Source organism: Macaca fascicularis, chromosome 9, assembly GCF_037993035.2.
Source record: "Macaca fascicularis isolate 582-1 chromosome 9, T2T-MFA8v1.1".
NCBI classification, from domain to species: domain Eukaryota; kingdom Metazoa; phylum Chordata; class Mammalia; order Primates; family Cercopithecidae; genus Macaca; species Macaca fascicularis.
In genome coordinates, this window is record NC_088383.1 from 108,305,546 (window position 1) to 108,326,567 (window position 21,022).

The 21,022-nt window shown below is 43.7% G+C and overlaps 1 protein-coding gene across 2 annotated transcripts in view; it reads left to right on the plus strand.

Moving 5' to 3' along the window:
- Positions 1-21,022, plus strand: part of CNNM1 (cyclin and CBS domain divalent metal cation transport mediator 1) — a 67,504-nt gene that overhangs the window by 15,373 nt on the left and 31,109 nt on the right. For both annotated transcript variants that reach the window (XM_005566161.4, XM_005566162.4), the window contains exons 2-4: positions 15,764-15,907; positions 18,815-18,955; positions 20,200-20,369. In XM_005566161.4, coding sequence (XP_005566218.1) covers positions 15,764-15,907; positions 18,815-18,955; positions 20,200-20,369 — 455 coding nt within the window. The remainder of the gene's footprint in view (positions 1-15,763; positions 15,908-18,814; positions 18,956-20,199; positions 20,370-21,022) is intronic.

Genomic DNA, 21,022 nt, shown 5'->3' on the forward strand with positions numbered 1-21,022 from the left:
CTGCCCTTCCTCAGACATCTCAGGCAAATAAAAAAACCTGACCATATAAACAAATATCACAGCCATATAAACAAAACTCCTCAAAGCTCCAAGCAGTCTACTAAAATAAAATATCAGGCTAAACATAGGAAGGCTTGGACTTGAAGGCATAAGTGTAGCGAGGAGGTGGAATTGTGACTCCTTTCCCCTTCCCAGGTCAAAGCCTTTCTCCTCCCTTGCTAATCACTAGGGAGGTGCCAGGCATTAGCTCAGCATGCCTTCCTGCAGCCTCTAGGCATTTACAGAATATGTGCCCATTGCCATTAACACATCAGAGACAGTAAACCTGAGATTTGGCCTGGAATGTGGAGTCTGCATTGTGTTGGAAAGAGCACAAGATCAGGAGGCAGACAGACCTGGGGTTGTTCCTGGCTCCATCACATACTAATATTTGTCCTCGGATAAGTCACTTTATTTTTCCAAATCTCTATTTACTCATCTATATTTTAGTAATAACAATCTCCCTTTTGCAGAGATATGATGAAGACCAGAGGTAACATATGTACCCAATGTACAGTAGGTATTGCAGAAACTACTATGGCAAAAACTGGGAAATGGAGTTTCAGGATTCAGCTTGGTTCAGATCAAAAATGATGTGGAAAACACTGAAGAATCTGTAGGCTGTCTGCAGCTGCAATGAGAACCTTCAAAAGTGTGGATTTCAAGATCATCTCAGGTGTCTAGCTTACTTCGAATAGTGCCCCTGAGAGCCCACATGTCTCTCTTCTCGCAGGGACTAGCCTAGACGGACCACACTCCCTGGCTGGCCCAGAACTAAGTGATGACTAAAGTTGGCCGTATTTGCCTTTCAGTGTATCATCCTCATATCTGAGGTTGGTTTGTGTCCTGAGAATGACACCATCTGCCAAAGCTTAGCCAAATCACTCTGGGTCACCATGGGATTTTTAAGCAGGGGATCCTGGGTATGGTTAGTCTGAACCTAGAGAGAGAGTCAAACTGGCCACCCAGGCAGTCTCCAAGACCAGTTCTGTATCTGAGAGGCCTGAGCTTAATGTATCCAGCCTTTTCTAGTTGGGTCTTGAAGCTTTCCGCAAATCCTAGCCAGGGCCCAGTTTTCGCTTCACCATTTATTGGCTGAGTATTCTTGGACCAGTTATTTTATTTTTGTTTTCTTTTATATTTTTTAATTTAAAGAAAAAATTTTTAAGAGATGGTGGGGTCTTACCATCTTGCCCAGGGTGGTCTCAAACTCATGGCCTCAAGTGATCCTCCTGCTTCAGCTTCCCAAAGTGCTGGGATTATGAGCCACCACACTTGGCTCTGGATTGCCTCTGGACCAGCTATTTTATGAATGGAGAATAAGCATGATACGTTTTGACATAGTAGTGGAAAAGAAGGCAAAAAATATACCAAAAAATCATGGGAGCCTTTAATGCAAGGGAGAAGAGTTCAGAAATGATCCTGCTTAGTCTTATGTGATCCTCCTACATGTGATTGAGGTGGGGAGTAACCTCACACATGCAGTATTTGGGGGATCGTTAATCTGGTTTTGGTGTACAAGATGTATTAGAGCTAGAAAAACCAAAAGGATGAATGGTTAGGATATTGGTGCAATTGTCCAAGATGGGATGAGGGCATAGAAATTAAGGACACTTTGAATTAGAAGAGGGAAAAAAAATCTCTTAGACTTCATTACATACGAACACTCCTCCTCAGTCTCCTTTACTGGTTCTGCCTACATCATATCCACTGATGTATCTTCAGCACCTGGCACAGTGCCTGCCCATAGCAGATGCTCAAATATTTGTTCCATGAATTGCATTTCTGTGACCTCTAAATGTTACAGTGCCTCAGGGCTCAGAAATTGAACTCTTCTCTGTCTACTCTTGTTCCCTCGGTTATTTCATTCATTCTGCCAAACTTGTCAACATGAACTCCAGACTTACATTTCCAATTGCCAGTGAACATCTCCACTTAGAGGTCTAAAAGACGTCTCAAACTTAAACCTGCCCAAAACTGAGCTCCTACTCTTTTTGCCAAACACACCCCTTAAGTGATCCTCCCACCTCAGTCTCCTTAATAGCTGGGATTACAGGTGTGAGCCACCATGCCCAGCTAATATTTTTAATTTTTTATGGAGATGGGCTTACACTATGTTGTCCAGGCTGATCTTAGAACTCCTGGGCTCAAACAACCCTCCTGCCTCAGCCTCCCAAAGTGCTGGGATTCCAGGCGTGAACCACTGCACTGGGCCTTATGTCTATTCTTAACACAGCAGTTTAGCAAACAAATGCAGAAGCAGAAAACCAAATACTGCATGTTCTCACTTATCAGTGGGAGCTAAATAATGAGAACACGTGGACACAAAGAGGGGAACGGCAGACACTGGAGGAGGGAGAGGGTTAGAAAAAAATACCTATTAGGTACTATGCTTAGTACCTGGGTGATGAAATAATCTGTATATCAAACCTCTGTAACACGAATTTACCTATATAACAAACCTGCACATATACCCTTGAACCTAAAATAAAAGTTAAAAGAAAAAAAAAAAAAACAGCAGCTAGAGTTCCTTTTAAAACATAAGTCGGCCAGGCATGGTGGCTCAGGCCTGTAATACCAGCACTTCGGGAGGTGGAGGCGGGTGGATCACGAGGTCAGGAGCTCAAGACTAACCTGGCCAAGATGGTGAAACCCCATCTCTACTAAAAATACAAAAAAAATTAGCCTGGCATGGTGGCAGGCACCTGTAATCTCAGCTACTTGGGAGGCTGAGGCAGAGAATCACTTGAACCCGGGAGGCGGAGGTTGCAGTGAGCCAAGATCACGCCACTGCACTCCAGCATGGGGGAAAGAGTGAGAGTCTGTATCAAAAAAAAAAAAAACACACACACACACACACAAGTCAGATCATATCACATTTTTGCAAAACACACACACACAAAAAAAAATGTTACAATGGCTTTTTTTTATGTCACTAAAAGGAAGACCCAAAGTCCTTACAAAGGCCTTCCTGGCTCTGTCCCATCAGCACCTCCCTCACCCCTCAACTCCCTGACCTTGGCTCCCACTACTTTCCTCTCCCACATTCTACAGCCACCGCATTGGCCTCCTTGCCATTCCTTAAGCACATCAGTTACACTCCCAGTGCATGGCCTTTACACGTTGTTATACTGCAGAGATCTCCACAGGGCTCCCTACCTCACCGCCTTCAGAGCTTTATTGAAACATCACCTCAGGGAGTTCATCCCGGGTCTCCACTCCCTAAAATTGTAACACCTGTTCTCTCACTCCCACACACTCCCTCGTCACTCTTCCCTGCTTTGCTTTCCCCTTAGCACTGTGCTATATATATATTTTTATATATATGATGTGTGTGTGTGTGTGTATATATATATATATATATATTTTTTTTTTTTTTTTTTTTTTTTGAGGCAACGTCTCACTGTCACCCAGGCTGGAGTGCAGTGATGCAATCATGGCTAGCTGCAGACTCAAATTCCTAGGCTCAAACAATCCTCCTGCCTCAGCCTCCCAAGCAGCCGGGACTACAGGCATGCGCCACCCCACCTGGCTAATTTTTTTTTTTTTTTTTTTTTGTTGAGGCAGAGTCTCGCTTTGTCGCCCAGACTGGAGTGCAGTGGCCGGATCTCAGCTCACTGCAAGCTCCGCCTCCCGGGTTCACGCCATTCTCCTGCCTCAGCCTCCCAAGTAGCTGGGACTACAGATGCCCGCCACCTCGCCCGGCTAGGTTTTTGTATTTTTTAGTAGAGACGGGGTTTCACTGTGTTAGCCAGGATGGTCTCGATCTCCTGACCTCGTGATCCGCCCGTCTCGGCCTCCCAAAGTGCTGGGATTACAGGCTTGAGCCACCGCTTTAACTTTTTGTAAAGATGAAGTTTTGATTCATTGCCCAAGCTGGTCACAAACCCCTGGGCCCAAGCAGTCCTCCTGCCTCAGCCTCCCAAAGTGTCAGGATAACGGGCTTAAGCCACGGCACCCAGCCTTACACTATATATTTTACATATGTATTTGCTTTATTATTTCTTACCTCTGCTTACCTCTGCTTAAGAGTATAAGCCGCAGGAGGAAAATGATTTCGTGCATTGTGCTCATTGCTGCATTTCAAGTGCCTAGAAGAGTGCTCGGCACGTGGTAGTCATTCAGTAAGTACTTGTTGAAAGAATGAAGGAAGAAGAATTGAAAGAATGTGGGGATTTGTTTCTAAACCGACATAAAGGAAAGATAAAAGATGACTCTTGGGTTATGACTTAGGGTAACTAGAGTTAATGGTACCATTTACTGTAGTGAAGACGGAGGGAGAGCAGGGGGAGTGTGTCAAAGACGGAGGGAGAGCAGGGGCAGTGTGTCTTGAAGATTAGGAGTTCCTATTTGGTTAAGTGATTTTGATAAGAGGACCCCTCAGGCAAACTATCTAAAACAGGACGGGTGTTCAGAATAGACATTGAGGCCAGGTGCAGTGGCTCACACCTATAATCCCAGGACTTTGGGAGGCCAAAGTGGGCGGATCACTTGAGCTCAGGAGTTCAAGACCAGCCTGAGCAACATCGCAAAGCCCCATCTCTACAAAAAAAAATGAAAAATAAAAAAAAATAACAGCCAGGCCTGCTGGCTTGAGTCTGTTGTCCTAGCTACTCAGGAGGCTGAGGTGGGAGGATCCCTTGAGCCTGGGAGGCAGAGGTTGCAGTGAGCTGAGATTGCACCACTGTACTCCAACCTGGGCAACAGAGTGAGGCCCTGTCTCAAAACAAAAAAAAATAGACACCTATGTTCAGATATAAATCCAGCTCTCAGGAAAGAGGTGATGGTGATACTTAAATTAATAGGCTTTGCTGGGATCTTTAATCAACAGGAGAGATGAGCAGAAGATCAAGGACCGGAGCAGAAGTTCTTAACTGCAAGTGCCCATTAGAATCACCTGAAGAAGTTTTAAACATTCCAGGGTCCCAGCCTCATCCAAGATCAATTAGATCAGAATTTCTGTGGGTAGGACATAGGCATCAGTAGGTGACTCCAATGTGTAGCCAGGGTTGAGAATCACTGAGTCGGAGTCTTTAAGATATATTTATCTATAGGTGAGGACTGTAACAAGAAATCCACAATGGAAACAGAAAAGTTCCAGTCATAAGGGTGGGAAGAGAAGTAGAGTAGTCTTGACCAGGTTTTCTGATACCCAAGTGTGCCTAAGAATCACCTGGAGACCTTGAGGAAATGCAAATTCTGATTCAGAAAGCTAGGATGAGGGCCTGAATTTCTGCTTCCCTCACAAGCTCCCAAGTGATACCATGTTTCCAATCCAAGGACTACACTTTGAGTAGCACATATCAAGAGTAGTGTTTCGGCTGGGCGCGGTGGCTCACGCCTGTAATCCCAGCACTTTGGGAGACCGAGGCAGGTGGATTACCCAAGGTCAGGAGTTCAAGACCATCCTGGCTAACACGGTGAAACCCTGTCTCTACTAAAAATACAAAAATTAGCTGGGAGTGGTGGCATGCACCTGTAGTCCTAGCTACTCGGCAGCCTGAGGCAGGAGAATCGCTTGAACCCAGGAGGCAGAGGTTGCAGTGAGCCGCGACTGCGCCATTGCACTCCAGCCTGGGTGACAGAGCGAGACTCAGTCTCAAAACAAAACAAAACAAAAAAACAGCTATCTGGACCCGCAAGATCCAGATTCTGTAGGGCAGGAATGGGACCTCAGATCTTGCATTTTGAACAAAGGCCCAGGTAGTGTTCATGCTGCTACTCCAAGGAATACATTTCCATTGGTACCGAGTCACCAAGACCAAGGTAAGAAAGAGGAGACACTCAATGCTGTCTACCAAGTGAATAAAAGATGCTGCAAGCACACCAGAAGAAGAACGTAGCAAAAGCCACTATATTTGATAAGGTGAAGGTCACAAGTGAGGCAGAAACCATAAAACCATAAAACGATTTTGCTTAGTTCTCTATTTCCAAGCAATATGCTTTCCTCCTAGCTTTTATATTTTATCTTGGGAACAGTTACCAAAGTGCTGTAGCTATTTTTGAAGAAGAGAGGAAGCAAATCAATTATTTGCCTTTTTGTTCCCCCAAGGCATCAGAGGTATGCTAATGGGGTCCTTGAGAGCTCTTCTCTATGGATGTGCCTAAGCCATGTAGAAGAGATGAGGCTATATTTATTAAAGACTTTGGAAGCTATTTTAGCTTCTTCAAATATCAAAATATAGTTGTGATGTTACTGTCACTGCCTTTCTGTATATTTTCACACTTTTATTTATTTCAGGCTCCAGGTTATATGTGCAGGATGTGTAGGTTTGTTACATAGGTAAACGTGTGCCATGGTAGTTTGCTGTACCTATCAACCCATCACCTAGGTATTAAGCCCAGCATGCATTAGTTATTTTTCCTAATGTTTCCCTCCCCCCACCCCACCCCACCCCCAACAGGCCAGGGCTTTCAACCTCAATAGTATTGATGTTTGGGGCCAGGTAATTCTTTGTGGTAGGGGACTGTGCTGTGCATTGAAGGATGTTTAGCTTCATCCCTGGCCTCTACCCACCAAATGCCAGTAGCATTCCCTGCCCTAAGTTGTGACAACCCAGATTGTCTCCATACATGGCCAAATGTCCCCTGGGGGGCAAAATCACCTCCATTTGAGAACCACTGCTTTAAAAGCAATGCCTGAAAACCTCATCTTCTAAGAAATCTGACTTGTAGTTTGAGTATGTCGATATGAGGTAGTGATGATAAAACCTTAGGTAGAACACTGCCAGTAACCAGTACTACGACTGCCCTTTGGATTCTTGCAGTAATGGAAAACACTAATTTGACCTTCTGTAATGGGTAATTTTACTGACCTCAAATGTGCCAAGAGCCTAATAGGTAATGTGGTATCTCAAGCGTGTCTCAGAGGAGATTGGTACAGAAGCCACAAAGAGACCCTCTCCCAAACCGTTGAAGAGTCAATGACTACTTTTTGCCCATGTCAACAAAATACTACAGCCACTCACAGGATATAAGATACAGCATTAATCACCTTGCCACTGCAGCTACCCTTTGTTTTGGGAGGTTCTTTTCATGAGTACTTAGCATCTTGTGACCTTTAAGCTAGGTATACCAAAGGGACCAGGATTTACTAGATGTCTCAGTACTGATTTCTCTTCCTCATAACCATTGGACAAATCTTACCCAGAAACCAGTGGTTTTCAAACTTTAGCCTGCATCAAAACCACCTGTAAAGCTTATTAAACCACAGATCACTGGACTATGCCCCCAGGGATTCTGATTCACTAGGTCTAGGGTTAGGCCTGAGAATTTGCATTTTTATTTTTTTATTTTTTGAGACAGGGTCTTGCTCTGTTGCCCATGCTGGAGTGCAGTGGTACAATCACAGTTTGTTGCAGCCTCAACTTCCCCAGGCTCAGGTAATCCTCTCACGTCAGCCTCTCTAGTAACTGGGACTACAGGCACATGCCACCATGCCCGGCTAATTTTTGTATTTTTTTTATAGAGACAGGGTTTCCCCATATTGCCCAGGCTGGTCTCAAACTCCTGGGCTCAAACAATCCCCCCGCATCAACCTCCCAAAGTGCTGGGATTACAGTCATGAACCACTACACTCAGCCAGAAATTGCATATTTAATTAGTTCGAGTGATGTTGATGCTGGTGGTCCAGGGATCACACTTTGAGGACCAATGTCATAAGCCAAGGTAGTAGTTCTCAACTTTGGCTGAATGTTAGACTCACCTGGGGGTCATTTTAAACTATTGACGCCACCCCCTCACCAATGAAATCAGAATTTCCAGGTGTGAGATCCAGTTATATTAATAGACTATACTTAAAACTTCTCAGGTAATTCTAATTCACAGCCAGCATTGAAAACCATTGAACTAGGTGAGATGCATTCCAAAGCATTGAGAGTGGAGGGTCTTACCAGGTGGTCCTGTTTCATAGAGAAAAGATAGATCACCAGTAAATATCAGTTAATCCTAGAGAAGTATGACTCCAACCCCTCAGGCTTCATTGAGGATTATTTCTCCTGTTCTACCCAAATGCATCTCAACACTGCAGTCCAAACAAGGTTCAAATCTCAGTTGCAGATCATCTTTGTTGTGTCTCATCAAGATGTGGGCAGGATTGGAGCCAGAGATTGTAAATCAGAGGCTGGGCTGGGAAGAAGTAGTCAAGGCTTGAGGGAAGCAAACTAAGGCTTGAGGAGCTCACAGCTGGTAGAAATCAGGAAAGGCCATCAGGACAGTGCTGGGCTTCTGTTGAGGCTGAGCACCAGGAACATGGCAGAAAATCAAGCCAGAGGCCAAAGAGTTTGTAGTCACCAGATCCGAAGTGAGACACCAGTGAGCCCAGAGTTAAATATGTTCTTTAGACCTCAGAGACAGATGTAGCCTTCATTTTTAGAAAGTGCATTTTCATAAAACCCACTGTTCCTTTACTTTTCAACTCAGCCCAGAGATTTCTCATCTATTGATGTTCAATGGCACAGTAGTATGCTCAAGAAACATGTAAAAATGCCTCATAAACTAGTATCATTCAAGAATTTTCCACCCAAAGAAGTACCTTCTGCCTCTGCTGAATCTTTATGAGATACATTATGCCCTTGGACTTAGCAGGATTAAAGTTTGTCACTTTCACTATTTTTAGCAATTGGAAGGGTGACTTTGCCAGGGCCCCAATTGTTTTGGACCTGACTCAAGACTGAGAGTGTGTGGAGCAAACTTAGCTTAGTCTGCTCTTCAACATCTGTAGCTTAATATGACTTTACCATGTGGTCTTGTTTGCAGTAATGATCCTAAGGGAATACAGTCTCTGCTTCCACTCTGCCGCCACCAGCACCTCCTCGCCAAGGAAAATGCCTACCAAATGAGACAGAACCCTTTAATGGAAGTTGGAAACAAGATTAACTTGTTTAAAAAATATGCACAAGACACATGTCTCAATAGATTCCGGAGAAAGCTGAGAGCCTGTCCAATCATTGATTCACACCATGAGGGGTACAGGAAGTCCTGAAGAATATCCAACTTCGGTGCTCTTCTGTACTCTGTATAAAGCCTCCTCACAAACTATGAAGTTCTGTATAAATGATATTCTTCTTCATTATTAGCCTAAATTATTTCACAGGCATCTCACTTTTCTAGAAAGTTGGAAGGAAACTGAGATCGGACTAATAGTTGTGAGAAGGCATTTGAGAAGTTTTGCTAGTTTGCAGAGCAATGGCTCAACAGAAAAGGCCACAGTTCTCATTCACATAATCTTATAGGAAGGCAGAAGAGAAAAACCAAAACTTAAGCCACTCTACGACATATGCCATTAGGAAGTAAAGGTAGAAATAGTGAACAGGTAGAGAGGAGAAATAATGTGTGTTAGATACGAGCATTTTCCCGGAGAAAGATGGAAACACTTGGGATATTTGAGCCCCCACTGCCCCAGTGGGACCCAGTTTAGGAGTTGTAAATATTCACAAGTCATCCCCGAGAGTTGATGAGGTTTCTGAAAGATGTGAACCCGCTATGTCCCAGGCCAACAGCTCTTTGTTCTCATATTTTCCCTCTCCTGTCTGTGATCAAGCCCTCATCCCTTTTCACCATTTCCACCTGCACAGAACTCACAATATGGTGCCTTCTCCCCTATTTCTGGTCTCCCAGTGGCCTCACCTGTGGGAGACCATTTTTACTCTCCACACATCCTAGAGCACAAAATGATAATGTGTGCTGTAAATTATTACCCAAGTCCAAACCAGCATTTCTGTCATTTCAACTCATTCTCTTTATGAAGCAGTCCCTACTTTTACTCAACTTGTGTTGTAGGTTGTAACTTTCAGCCACACCAACTTCCTGCTCATTCAGGCATGGATTTTTAATTTTTCCAATTGGCTTTCTTTTTAAAAAATAATAGCTTCATTGAGATAAGATTCACATACCGTAAAACTCATCATTTTAAAGTGCACACTTAATGCATTTTAGTATATTCAGAGTTGTGCAAGCATCCCAACTAATCTAATTCCAGAACATTTCATCACCCCAGGAGAAACTCTGTACTCACTTAGCCATGCCCCACACTCTCCTTTCCCCAGCTTCTGGCAACCATGGTCTACTTTCTTCCTCCATAGATTAGTCTGTTCTGGAAATTTTACATAAATGGAACCATACAACATAGGGCCTTTTGTGTCTGGTTTCTTTCACTTTGCAGAATGCGTTCAAGGGTCATCCATGTTGTAGAGTGTACTTCATTCCTTTTTATGGCAGGTTAATATCCAATTGTATTGATATAACACATTTTGTTTGGAATCATTTGGATTGTTTTCACTTTTAGTCTATTAGGTATAATACTGCTGTGAATATTTGTGTACAAGTTTTTGTGTGGACATATATTTTCATTTATCTAAAAGTAGAATTGCCAGGACATGGCCGGGCGCGGTGACTCAAGCCTGTAATCCCAGCACTTTGGGAGGCCGAGACGGGCGGATCACGAGGTCAGGAGATCGAGACCATCCTGGCTAATACGGTGAAACCCCGTCTCTACTAAAAATACAAAAAACTAGCCGGGCGAGGTGGCGGGCGCCTGTAGTCCCAGCTACTCCGGAGGCTGAGGCAGAAGAATGGCGTAAACCCGGGAGGCGGAGCTTGCAGTGAGCTGAAATCCGGCCGCTGCACTCCAGCCTGGGCGACAGAGCGAGACTCCGTCTCAAAAAAAAAAAAAAAAAAAAAAAAAGGAATTGCCAGGACATTTGATAATTTTGTGTTTAACACCTTGAGGAACCACCAGACTATTTTTCAATCCCACCAGCGATGTCTGAGAGATTCAATTTTTTCTGCATCCTAACCAACATTTGTTATTGTCTGTCTTTTTTATTATCGCCATCTTGTGGGTATAAAGTATCTCATTAGCATCTTGATTTGAATTTCGTTCATGATGACAATGTTAAGCATCTTTTCATTTGCTTATTGACCAATTGTATATCTTCTTTGGAGAAATATCTGTTCAAATCCTTTGCTCACCTTTTAATTGAGTTGGTTTTTTATGTGTTGTAATATTTCATTATATATTCTGGATATAAGTCCTTTAATGATTTGCAAATATTTTCTCCCATTCTGTGAATTGTCTTTTACCTTTCTTGGTGGTGTACTTTGCATAGATGTTTCTAATTTTGGTGAAGTCCATTTGATCTATTTTTTTTTTTTATTTAATTGTGTTTTGGGTGTCCTAAGAAATCACTGCCTATGGTAAGGTTTTCTCCTATTTTTTTTTCTAAGAGTTTTATAGTTTTTACTCTTATATGTAGGTGCTTGATCCATTTTTAGTTCATTTTTATGTATAGTATGAGGTAGGCATCCAACTTCACTTTTTTGCATGTGGATATCCAGTTATCAGCTACTAGTTGTTGACTTCTCAATGTTAAGCATCTTTTCATGTGCATTGACCAATTGTTTATCTTCCTTGGAGAAATATCTACTTAAATCTTTTGCCCACTTTTGGAGTTGTGTTTTTAAGAGTTGTAAGATTTTGATTTGTATTTCCTTACTGATGATATGCCAGGTGCTATTCTAGATTCTGAGGAAACAGAAGTAAATGGGACGTAGCATACCTGTTGCCTCTCAGGGAGCTTACCCTCACGGGTGAGGGTGGAGATCACATATAAATAGAAAACAACCAGAGTGAAATAATGTGTGTGCGATGCCTAACACTGTGCCTGGCCCCCGGAGTGTGCATAGCAAAAGGTAGCTTCAATAATAATAATAACAGCTATCATTGTTATTATAAATGCCAGTACAGAGATGTGTGCAAAGTGCTGTGGCAGGAGGGAGTGACTTGCGCTTGTCTCAAGATTGGCTTCACATAGGGCCACCCCCACCCCCCCCGGCACCTCTGGGGCCCAGGAAGGGAGTAGGGGAGGTGCAGGCATAAGGCTCTAAAAGACCAACCTTTCATGAGTGTGTGTGGTATGTGTGTCATGGAAACAGCTGGTTTTCTTGTCTCTGTGAGTGTCAACTCCGAATAAGGATTGTGATTGGCAATTCCCATCCCGGTCTGTACATAAGAAGAAATGGCTTCCTTCATTTGTTTGTAGAAGATCTTGACAGGCTTTGGAGGGAAGCTCAGAGGCCGAGAGTAAATAATAAAATGTTTCTAAATAGCTTACCTGGGCACATTATCTTAAATATGATATAATTAGAACTGAAAGTCTCTGTTCCTTGGGGATAACACAGTGTGTCCTCAAACTGAACTTTCAGAGTATACAGCAATGGCGGTTTTTCATGTGGAAATTATCGTGCTCTGCAAAATATCAAAAACTGTTCATTTAATTTCATCATATGAACAAATTATCTTAGTGGTAGGGAGTGTGGCTGTATTATATGTATTCCAGGGTTCACATTACAAAAAAAAATCCAATTATAGGAAACAATTTTAAGAAATCACTTCACTTTTCCAAGGCTTTTCATTATACTAGTCATTTGTTTTGTCATCTGCTAGTACATGTTAGCAGAAAAGTGAGAATCAGTGCCATAAGTTAAGAAAAAGGTGTTAGAAATGAAAAACTTTAAATTGAGCACATTCTAACAATTAATATAATCTATTTTAAGCTACAAAGTACTTTGGCCCAACTGGGTAGGATGTAGTTGTTTCCAGGAAGGATAATTTTAGAATCACTGATTCAGGATTTAAATTTTAATTTAAACATACTATTATATTTTATCAAAAAATAAAGGCTTTCTTTAGTATCCAGTTTTAATATCACTTATTGTATAAATTATGAGTTTTTATTCAGCCTTTGGTTCATCAGGCACTGATTGGCTGTCCGATATATGGAGGGAACCTTATTTAAGTATACGATCCTTTGTTCTAAAGTAGTTCATGATCTGAGGAGGAAATGCTGTCTAGTGTAGGACACATACATTGCTAGTTACAGGAAGTAGCAATTTGTGATAAATGCTGAAATAGAGAGGTTGGTTCAGATTCAGAGTGGGGTAGATCTGGGGGAGCTTTCTTGGAGAGCTGGTACCTGGGCTAGAGCTCAAAGTTGGCGGTAGGGGAGATGGCGGCAATGGGGAAGAGAAATCGAGGAAGTGGTAGTAACCTGGTACACATGGAGTGTAGAATGATTGGGGGATGTAGCAGCGCACACAGTTAGACAGGGAAGAGCCATATTGTGGAATCTTGATGATATTATACCAAACTAATGAGCCTGGACTTGATTCTGTAAGCAGTAGGGAGCCATAGAGGGTTTTTGAGGAGAGCTGTAACATAATCAGATCAGTACAGAAGTAGGCTGAAGGTTAGGTTGAAGGCGGGGAAGAAATTAGAGACCATTCTTGGGTGATACGAATGCCATCTTTCCAATTTCGTTTTAGTTTAAAAACTCCAAGGGGTAGCTATCTTATGATTTCAGATATTTGATACAGAAGTTTATTTACATTTTAATGGTTAATTATGCCTCCTGCGAACTGATGACTCCTCTTGACTGATATTTTTTAGCAATGGCCAAGGAAGAGTTTATAAAGGGTACTAATAAAGCATGAACTTGCTTTTTATTGTTTTCCATAATAACATCTGAGTCAGTACCCCAGATTTTCTCCTTAAATGTCTCTGAGCCAAGGAAAAGAACCAACCAGATTTTCATTTTAGAAAAAGGACCAGGAGGCCGGGCACGGTTGCTCACGCCTGTAATCCCAGCACTTTGAGAGGCCAAGGTGGGTGGATAACGAGGTCAGGAGATCGAGACCATCCTAGCTAACACAGTGAAACCCCATCTCTACTAAAAATACAAAAAATTAGCCGGGCGCAGTGGCAGGCACCTGTAGTCCCAGCTACTCAGGAGGCTGAGGCAGGAGAATGGCGTGAACCTGGGAGATGGAGCTTGCAGTGAGCCGAGATCGCACCACTACACTCCAGCCTGGGCGACTAAGACTTTACCTCAAAAAAAAAAAAAAAAAAGAGAGAGAGAGAGAAAGGACCAGGAAATGTGTCTATACAGCAGAAGAAAACAAACTGATATGAAGCAGGACTGTTAGACAAAACTTCAGTCCCCAGGTTAGTACTGTACCTAGTTACCTGGGTTTGCAATCCAGCTCTGCTCTTACAGGCTGTGTAACTTCAGACACGCCACTTAACCAATATGTGCCTCTGTTCTGTTATCTGTAAAATGTGGAGAATAGCACTTACCTCAGTGGTTGTTATGAGAATTAAATAGATGAATTTAGAGTTCTCTGGCACATAGTAAGACCTCAATAAATGGAAACTATTATTATTCAGTCATCAGTCAATAAAAATGAAGTCTGCGAAGTCTCTGCCAGTGACATCTTGTAGTTTATAGTCTTTTCACATATTCACTAGGCCATTGGAGCTCCACAATCACCTTATAGGTCCTGATTATTCAAGCTACCATTGCTACTGACAAACTACCCCAAAACTTAGAGCCATAAAACAACAACTATTTTATTATGCTCACAGATTCTGTGAGTCAGGAATTCCAAAGAAGTACAGCGGGAATGGCTTATCTCTGCTTCAGTGTCTGGGGCCACAGCTGGAAGCTGCTTGAAAGGCTGGGGAGAGGCTAGGTGAGGTGGCTCCCACCTATAATCCCAGCACTTTGGGAGGCCAAGGTGGGAGGATCACGAGGTCAAGAGATCAAGACCATCCTGGCTAACACGGTGAAACCCCATCTCTACTAAAAATACAAAAATTAGCTTGGCGTGGTGGCAGGCACCTGTAGTCCCAGCTACTTGGGAGGCTGAGGAAGGAAGGAGAGAGAGAGAGACAGAGAGAGAGAGAGAGAGAGAGAAGAAAGAAAGAAAGAGAGAAAGAAAGAAAAGAAAGAGAAAGAAAAGAAAGGAAGGAAGGAAGGAAGGAAGGAAGGAAGGAAGGAAGGAAGGAAGGAAGGAAGGAAGGAAGGAAGGCAGGCAGGCAGGCAGGCAGGCTGGCTGCCTGGCTGGGGAGTGAGTGAGACAAGGGGCTGGATCAGCTGAGACTGGCAGATCCACTTCCAAAACGGCTTCTTCGCCAAGCTGCTGGCACTTAGGTGGGAAGGCTGGAAGGGTGGGCTCAGCTGGGACTGGCACCTAAGCACCTACATGTGGCCTCTCCACTATGGTGGCCTCAGGGTAATAGTCAGACTTCTTACAATGTTCTTGCAGCAAAAGCCACATGCTTTTATGACCTAGCCTCAGAAATCTTATAATGGACATTCATTTCACATTCTCTTTTGGTTGAAGTAGTCACAAGCCCACCCAGATTCAAGGGAAGGGGCTGTAGACCACACCTCTCCGTGGGAGGCAGACCACGAAGGCCATGTTTTAAAATCACCACACTGGCGTTATTTCCTGATTCTAGATGAGAGATGGTAATTCGGTGGAGATTAAATGATTTGCCAAGGGATAGTAACTGGGATAGTTAGTGGGGAAGGGGGCTTAGGGGAGGAGAATGACTTTTACCATAATTCTGACTCTAAATTCTTGCTCTTTCAATTTGTATATATTATATCAGCTAACACACACTTGCTAATATGTAAAAGTTCAAAGAAAAAAAATCAACTGGTTTTGAGTATATTCAGTAACTTCCCTAAATAGAAACACAAATTTAAAAGAATAAGGTTTGCATTTATAAGTCCTTGCATAAAAACTTCATATTTTAAGGAGGTCCAGGGATGAGTGCAGTCCTGAGATTGGTCAGACGCAACTTTGTATCATTTTTCTCACAAAGAAACATCTATGAAGATGTCCCCGATACTTAACTGTGATTTCATTTGTTCTCTAGGAAAATCTCATCTGGCCATTGTCCAGCGGGTGAATAATGAGGGAGAAGGAGACCCTTTCTATGAGGTGATGGGCATTGTCACACTGGAGGATATCATAGAGGAGATCATCAAGTCAGAGATCCTGGATGAAACGGATCTCTACAGTAAGTGCACAGCCTTGGCTGTTCCCAGGGTCATCTTATTTCCCTCTAAGACTCTCAGGTAAGGCCTTGTTTGATTTATAGAAAGGGTGTCAAGGCAAACTCTGTGCCCTGATGTGTGTCAGCCACTTATGCCAGGTGCTGCTGTGGCAAGATACCCTAGCTGGAATCACTTCTGAGTCGCTGGGAACATGCTAGCTAAGTGTTTATCAGGAGGGAGGCTTCAGGAACTGAGCCAAGACTATGAAAAGGAGACCTCCCAGCCTTTGGGTAGAAAAGGGACTACAGGAAGCACAGTGTTCCCAGGACGGTGCCCAGAGGCCTCTCTGCCCTTGTTTGTGTCCCCTGTGTTCTTGTTTGGTTGCTTCATCCACCTAGATGCAGACCCCAACAGGGGTTCCACTCACACCAGAACAGCAGTGAGCAGTGGAGACGGTCATGAGATTGCCTACTCACAACCTAAGCCAAAAACTGAATATTCTTTCTTACACACTTCCCTGTCCTCTTATGCCTTTCAGCCCACCACCCTGGGTTTCTGTTCTTTCCCTGCCACTAGAATCCCTGCTCTTGTCTCTGTTTCCTTCTTTCTGATCTGCTCCCCATCCTAACTCCCTCACTCAGGAACAATATAGGCTTTTCTATGCAGATGTGAATACTTTGGGTTACTGAACCTTATCAAAACTTTGCTTGCAAACACTACAAAGGCATGCTTTGTCTCTAGGGTTGGAATGTTATCTAAGTCCATGGGAGTCCCTAGGCCAGGAATTGTTTCCTCCTCAGAATTTAATCTCATGGAATAGCCATCCTTTCCTTCCTTGCAGATAACTCATTTCAGACTTCGGTCCTTAGTTTGTGAGATGTGGCCTTTCAGAAACTGGCTCCTTTGATGCCATAAGCTTTGATGCCACCTCTGCCTGCCACTCTTGATTTAGAATTCTCAGGTGTAGCCTGGGCAACATGGTGAAACCCCATCTCTACAAAAAATATAACAGTTAGCCAGGTGTGGTGGCGTATGCCTGTAGTCCCAGCTACTTGGGAGGCCAAGGTGGGAGGATCCCTTGAGCCTGGGAGGTCCTGGCTGCAGACAGCTGAGATTGTACCACTGCATTCCACCATGGGAACCTGGGAGGACTGTCTCAAAAAAAAAAAAAAAAAAAATCCCAGATGTCTCAGATAAACTAGTGAAGCCATTCACACTAAGGTGTTAGGTGCTGATAATAGTCTAAATGAGTAAACTCCCAGGGCACTTGTTTGAACAACATTAAGGCTTCAAGCACACACTATTAAAATCTAAGGAATGAAGGGGCGAGCAGAGGAATGATTCCCTAATGATGCCATTTTAAGTAGCAATCTGATGGGGGAGAGGGGGACTATTTAGGCAAACTTATACAAATCAGAAAGTTGCTCACCAGTGAGAGCGAGGCTGATAACCTGTGTTCGCTACTCTTTTGCTGAGTGATCCTCTTTCTGCAGGAGCAGATTAGGGTAAATCAGCTGCTGGCATGATTCCTTAAGAGCTGTGAAAAGGCCCAGAAGCCAGGGATACTGTCTTTCTTCTTGCATGACCCTGACCTCAGGTGATCTGGACACCTGGGTCTAGGTCTGCCCACTGTGACTTGAGCAAAAGGAGTGTCAAAGCAGGGGCAGATGACTGCGAAGTCCCAGAGTCAGAGCGGGCCACGGAAGAGCTGCGCCAGCAGGAGGGCACGTTGTCCCTTCTAGAAGGAAACCCAAAAGCAAGCCCGAAAAGGAGAGAGGGCACACCAAGGAGCCAGATTCAGGGGCCTTATTTTCCTGCCACAAAGGTTCATTCTCACTGCAGCCACTCAGCTTGCACCAGATGTTACCCCCTGGCCCTGTTTCCCTTTAGGCCAAGTTTGGAGAAAACCCAAATCCCTTTTCCTGTTCCCCTTAATGCAGATAAGATGGGCTAGCAGTTTCAAAATTTTACTCAAAACTCAGGGAAAACAAAAGAGAAAGAACCAAAGGAAACATTTCCTGTACCAAAAAGAGAAAGCAAAAAAAAGGGGGGAAAAGGTAGATATATTTAGATAAGCTTTAAAAAGAATGAGAACAAATTAAATTGGAAAAAGCAAATTTTTTCAACCAATAATTACATGCCTGATATATAGGCTCTTGGGAGGTACCAGACCCTGCCTGAGGCCCCCCACCCAGAAAACCCACCTTTAGAGATTATAGGTCCAATCTTATTTCTTCTCCTCTCTTCTTCCCTATATTTCCCCTGATTCCCTCCCAGTGGAGGGACTGGGGTTGAAGCAGGGAAATTGTGAGATAAGAGGTAGTGGCTGCCCTCTTCCCTTGTGTGGCATGCTTCAGGTACCACTCAGAGCATGGTTCAGATAAGCAGCAGGAGACTAGTTGAGACCAGTTCAGGGGAAAGGAGGGGGACAGAGTCAGAAATTCCCTGGGCCCCTGCAACCCTCTCAATACTAAGAATGCAGGTCCCTTGTGTGTGTATGACTTTGTGTAAAAGCATTCTCACACGTAGCTTCCAGTTGGAGTCTCATAATTAACTGCACAAGATGAGTATGAGAGCTATATTAAATATTACTAGCCTCCTTGTACAGATTAAAATAAAAACTGATGCTTAGAGAGGTTGTATGGTGAGTAAGTAGTGGAACCAGCCCCAGAACCCCAGACTTGGGTACCCCAAGTCAGCTTTCCCCTTTTTCTACGATACACCCGCTAAGTGTGGAAAACACTGAAATGATGGCAGTCTCCCATTGTCTATCCCTCACCAACATCCTTCTACTTCCTGGGTGATACTGTGATGTCACCCATAGTTGACACTGCAGAAATGTTCTATCTGTCCCCTGTGATTCTGGGAAAACCTCCAAAGACCAACAGTGATTCTCAGATAGCTGCAATCTGTCCTCTGTGACCCCGCAGCTGACAATCGGAAAAAGCAGAGGGTCCCGCACCGGGAGCGGAAGCGGCATGACTTCTCCTTGTTTAAGCTTTCGGACACAGACATGCGGGTGAAGATCTCACCACAGCTTCTGCTGGCCACACACCGCTTCATGGCCACAGGTAGGACAAGTCTCCACTCCGGAGAAGCTAAAACACAATCTCTAGGGTGGGACCCAGGCACCAATCCTTGTTAAAATCTTCCAGCCTGATTCCAGTATGCTGTCAGGACTGAGAAGCACTGTTCTAGGAAAGAGGTTGCCTTAGATAGGGTAATGGATGCCACCTACTGTCGTATTGAGCCCCAGGCCTGATCTTATAGAGGAAGAAATGAGTATAATTCAACTCTTCTACCAGAGAGAAGAGCTAAAGAAACCATTGCCGCACTTTTCCCTTTTCTACTCACTTCCTGGCTGAAGCCTGAGGCCATCTCCCTGTCTGTTAGACTTACGGTGCCCTAGAGCAATGCCATAGAAGCTATGAATTGCTTAAATACAGAAGTGGATTGTGAATCTTGGGATCTTTAGAAAGAAAAAAAAGTGAGAAAATCCAAAGATAAACTCCTTCTTGTGAAGAAGGTCAAGTTTGTCTTTGAACCCTCTGACCATCCATGCCTAATTATTGTACTGACCTAGAATGATCATATCTATCATGAAGTTCAATATTTAATTAATCCAGCACGTATTTATTGAGTGTATAATGAGCGCTAGCACTGTTTTAGGTGCTAAAGAGTAGAAAATTTTCAGTTGGAGCTGCTTTAAGATAGAATTTCTAGTTCTGAATACAGATTTCTTTTAACTACTTCCCAGAGCATATGTAATATAAGTAATATAAGTTTAACATATGTAATATAAGTAATAGCTGTAATATATAAATATGATGCAAGGATGCCTCATATTATTGACAACTTATTATTTAAATAATTGCCTGTCTCTAGTAACGTGGGATTTCATTTCATTCAGCAGATATATGTCATACAAATAAGCCAGATTAAATTATCTGCATTTCATTCAATTATAGCATTAAAGTATTTGTTGTTTATGTGGCTTAGCTATCCATGTCCAATTTTAAATAAAATCAAAGAAAATTAGTAATGAAACAGACATTTCCAGATGGAGACCTGTTTCTCCTGAGGTGCCAGTGCAGGGACACACATCTCCAGAGGACATGGGTAAGGCCCTGAGATGCACACTTGGGATTAGGATTCTCCACTCCAAAGGAACTGCAGAAGCCCTGCCAGCCTGGTGCCCTGGTACATGCATAGGGGGCCCTCATTGTGCCCACTCTGACTCCTCCCAGCTGCCACTGCTGGAATGGGTGGGACACAGCTCATGCTGATTCCTCCCTACCCCCTCACTCTCCTCTAGAAGTGGAGCCCTTTAAGTCTCTGTACCTTTCGGAGAAGATCCTGCTCCGGCTCCTGAAACATCCCAACGTGATCCAGGAGCTGAAGTTTGATGAGAAGAACAAGAAGGCCCCGGAACACTACCTCTACCAGCGCAACCGCCCTGTGGACTACTTTGTGCTGCTTCTACAGGTGAGTAGGAAAGTCAGGGAACCTCTAAGGGCCAGATGAGGGCATCTCCAGGGTGAAGAAATGGCCATGCCTCCTTCAGCACCAAGTTCCGAGACTTAGCTGGCTGCCTCAGGAACAAAGCCAGCTGGGTGGACATTTCTTCATGACCCACAGGAGGGGGCTAGACACAGAAGACTGGTGTCCTGGGAGTGCTGGGATCTTTGACATTTAGTCTGACAACTCAGCAATGTTTGGGGTGGGGTGAATACCTCTCCAATAGGGCTTTTGCTTCTAAACTTCCAGAACTGCTGCTCTGCAGAAACTATAATACCTCCTCATCTCTGCTTGAACATCCCCTGAAATGAAACTGCCCACTGCCTGCTGAACTTTAGACAACTCTTCTTTAAACCCTTCTCTCTGTCGAGTGGAAATCTCACCACCTCTGACTTCCTTACTGGTCCCTGCTCTGCTCTCTGGAGGTGCACGGGACACATTCATTCTCTCAGCTGCATTTCAGCCTTTGTAGTTCCTGGAATCTTCTCCCCCCTTAAGAGGACCAGGAAGGGGAAAAATGACCTGTTCAAAGAAGTGCAACATCTCCCCAGTGCTCACATAAGTATGATCACCTTCTGCTCTGGATACCTGAATAGGCCTGTCTTAAATAAGTGTCTGAC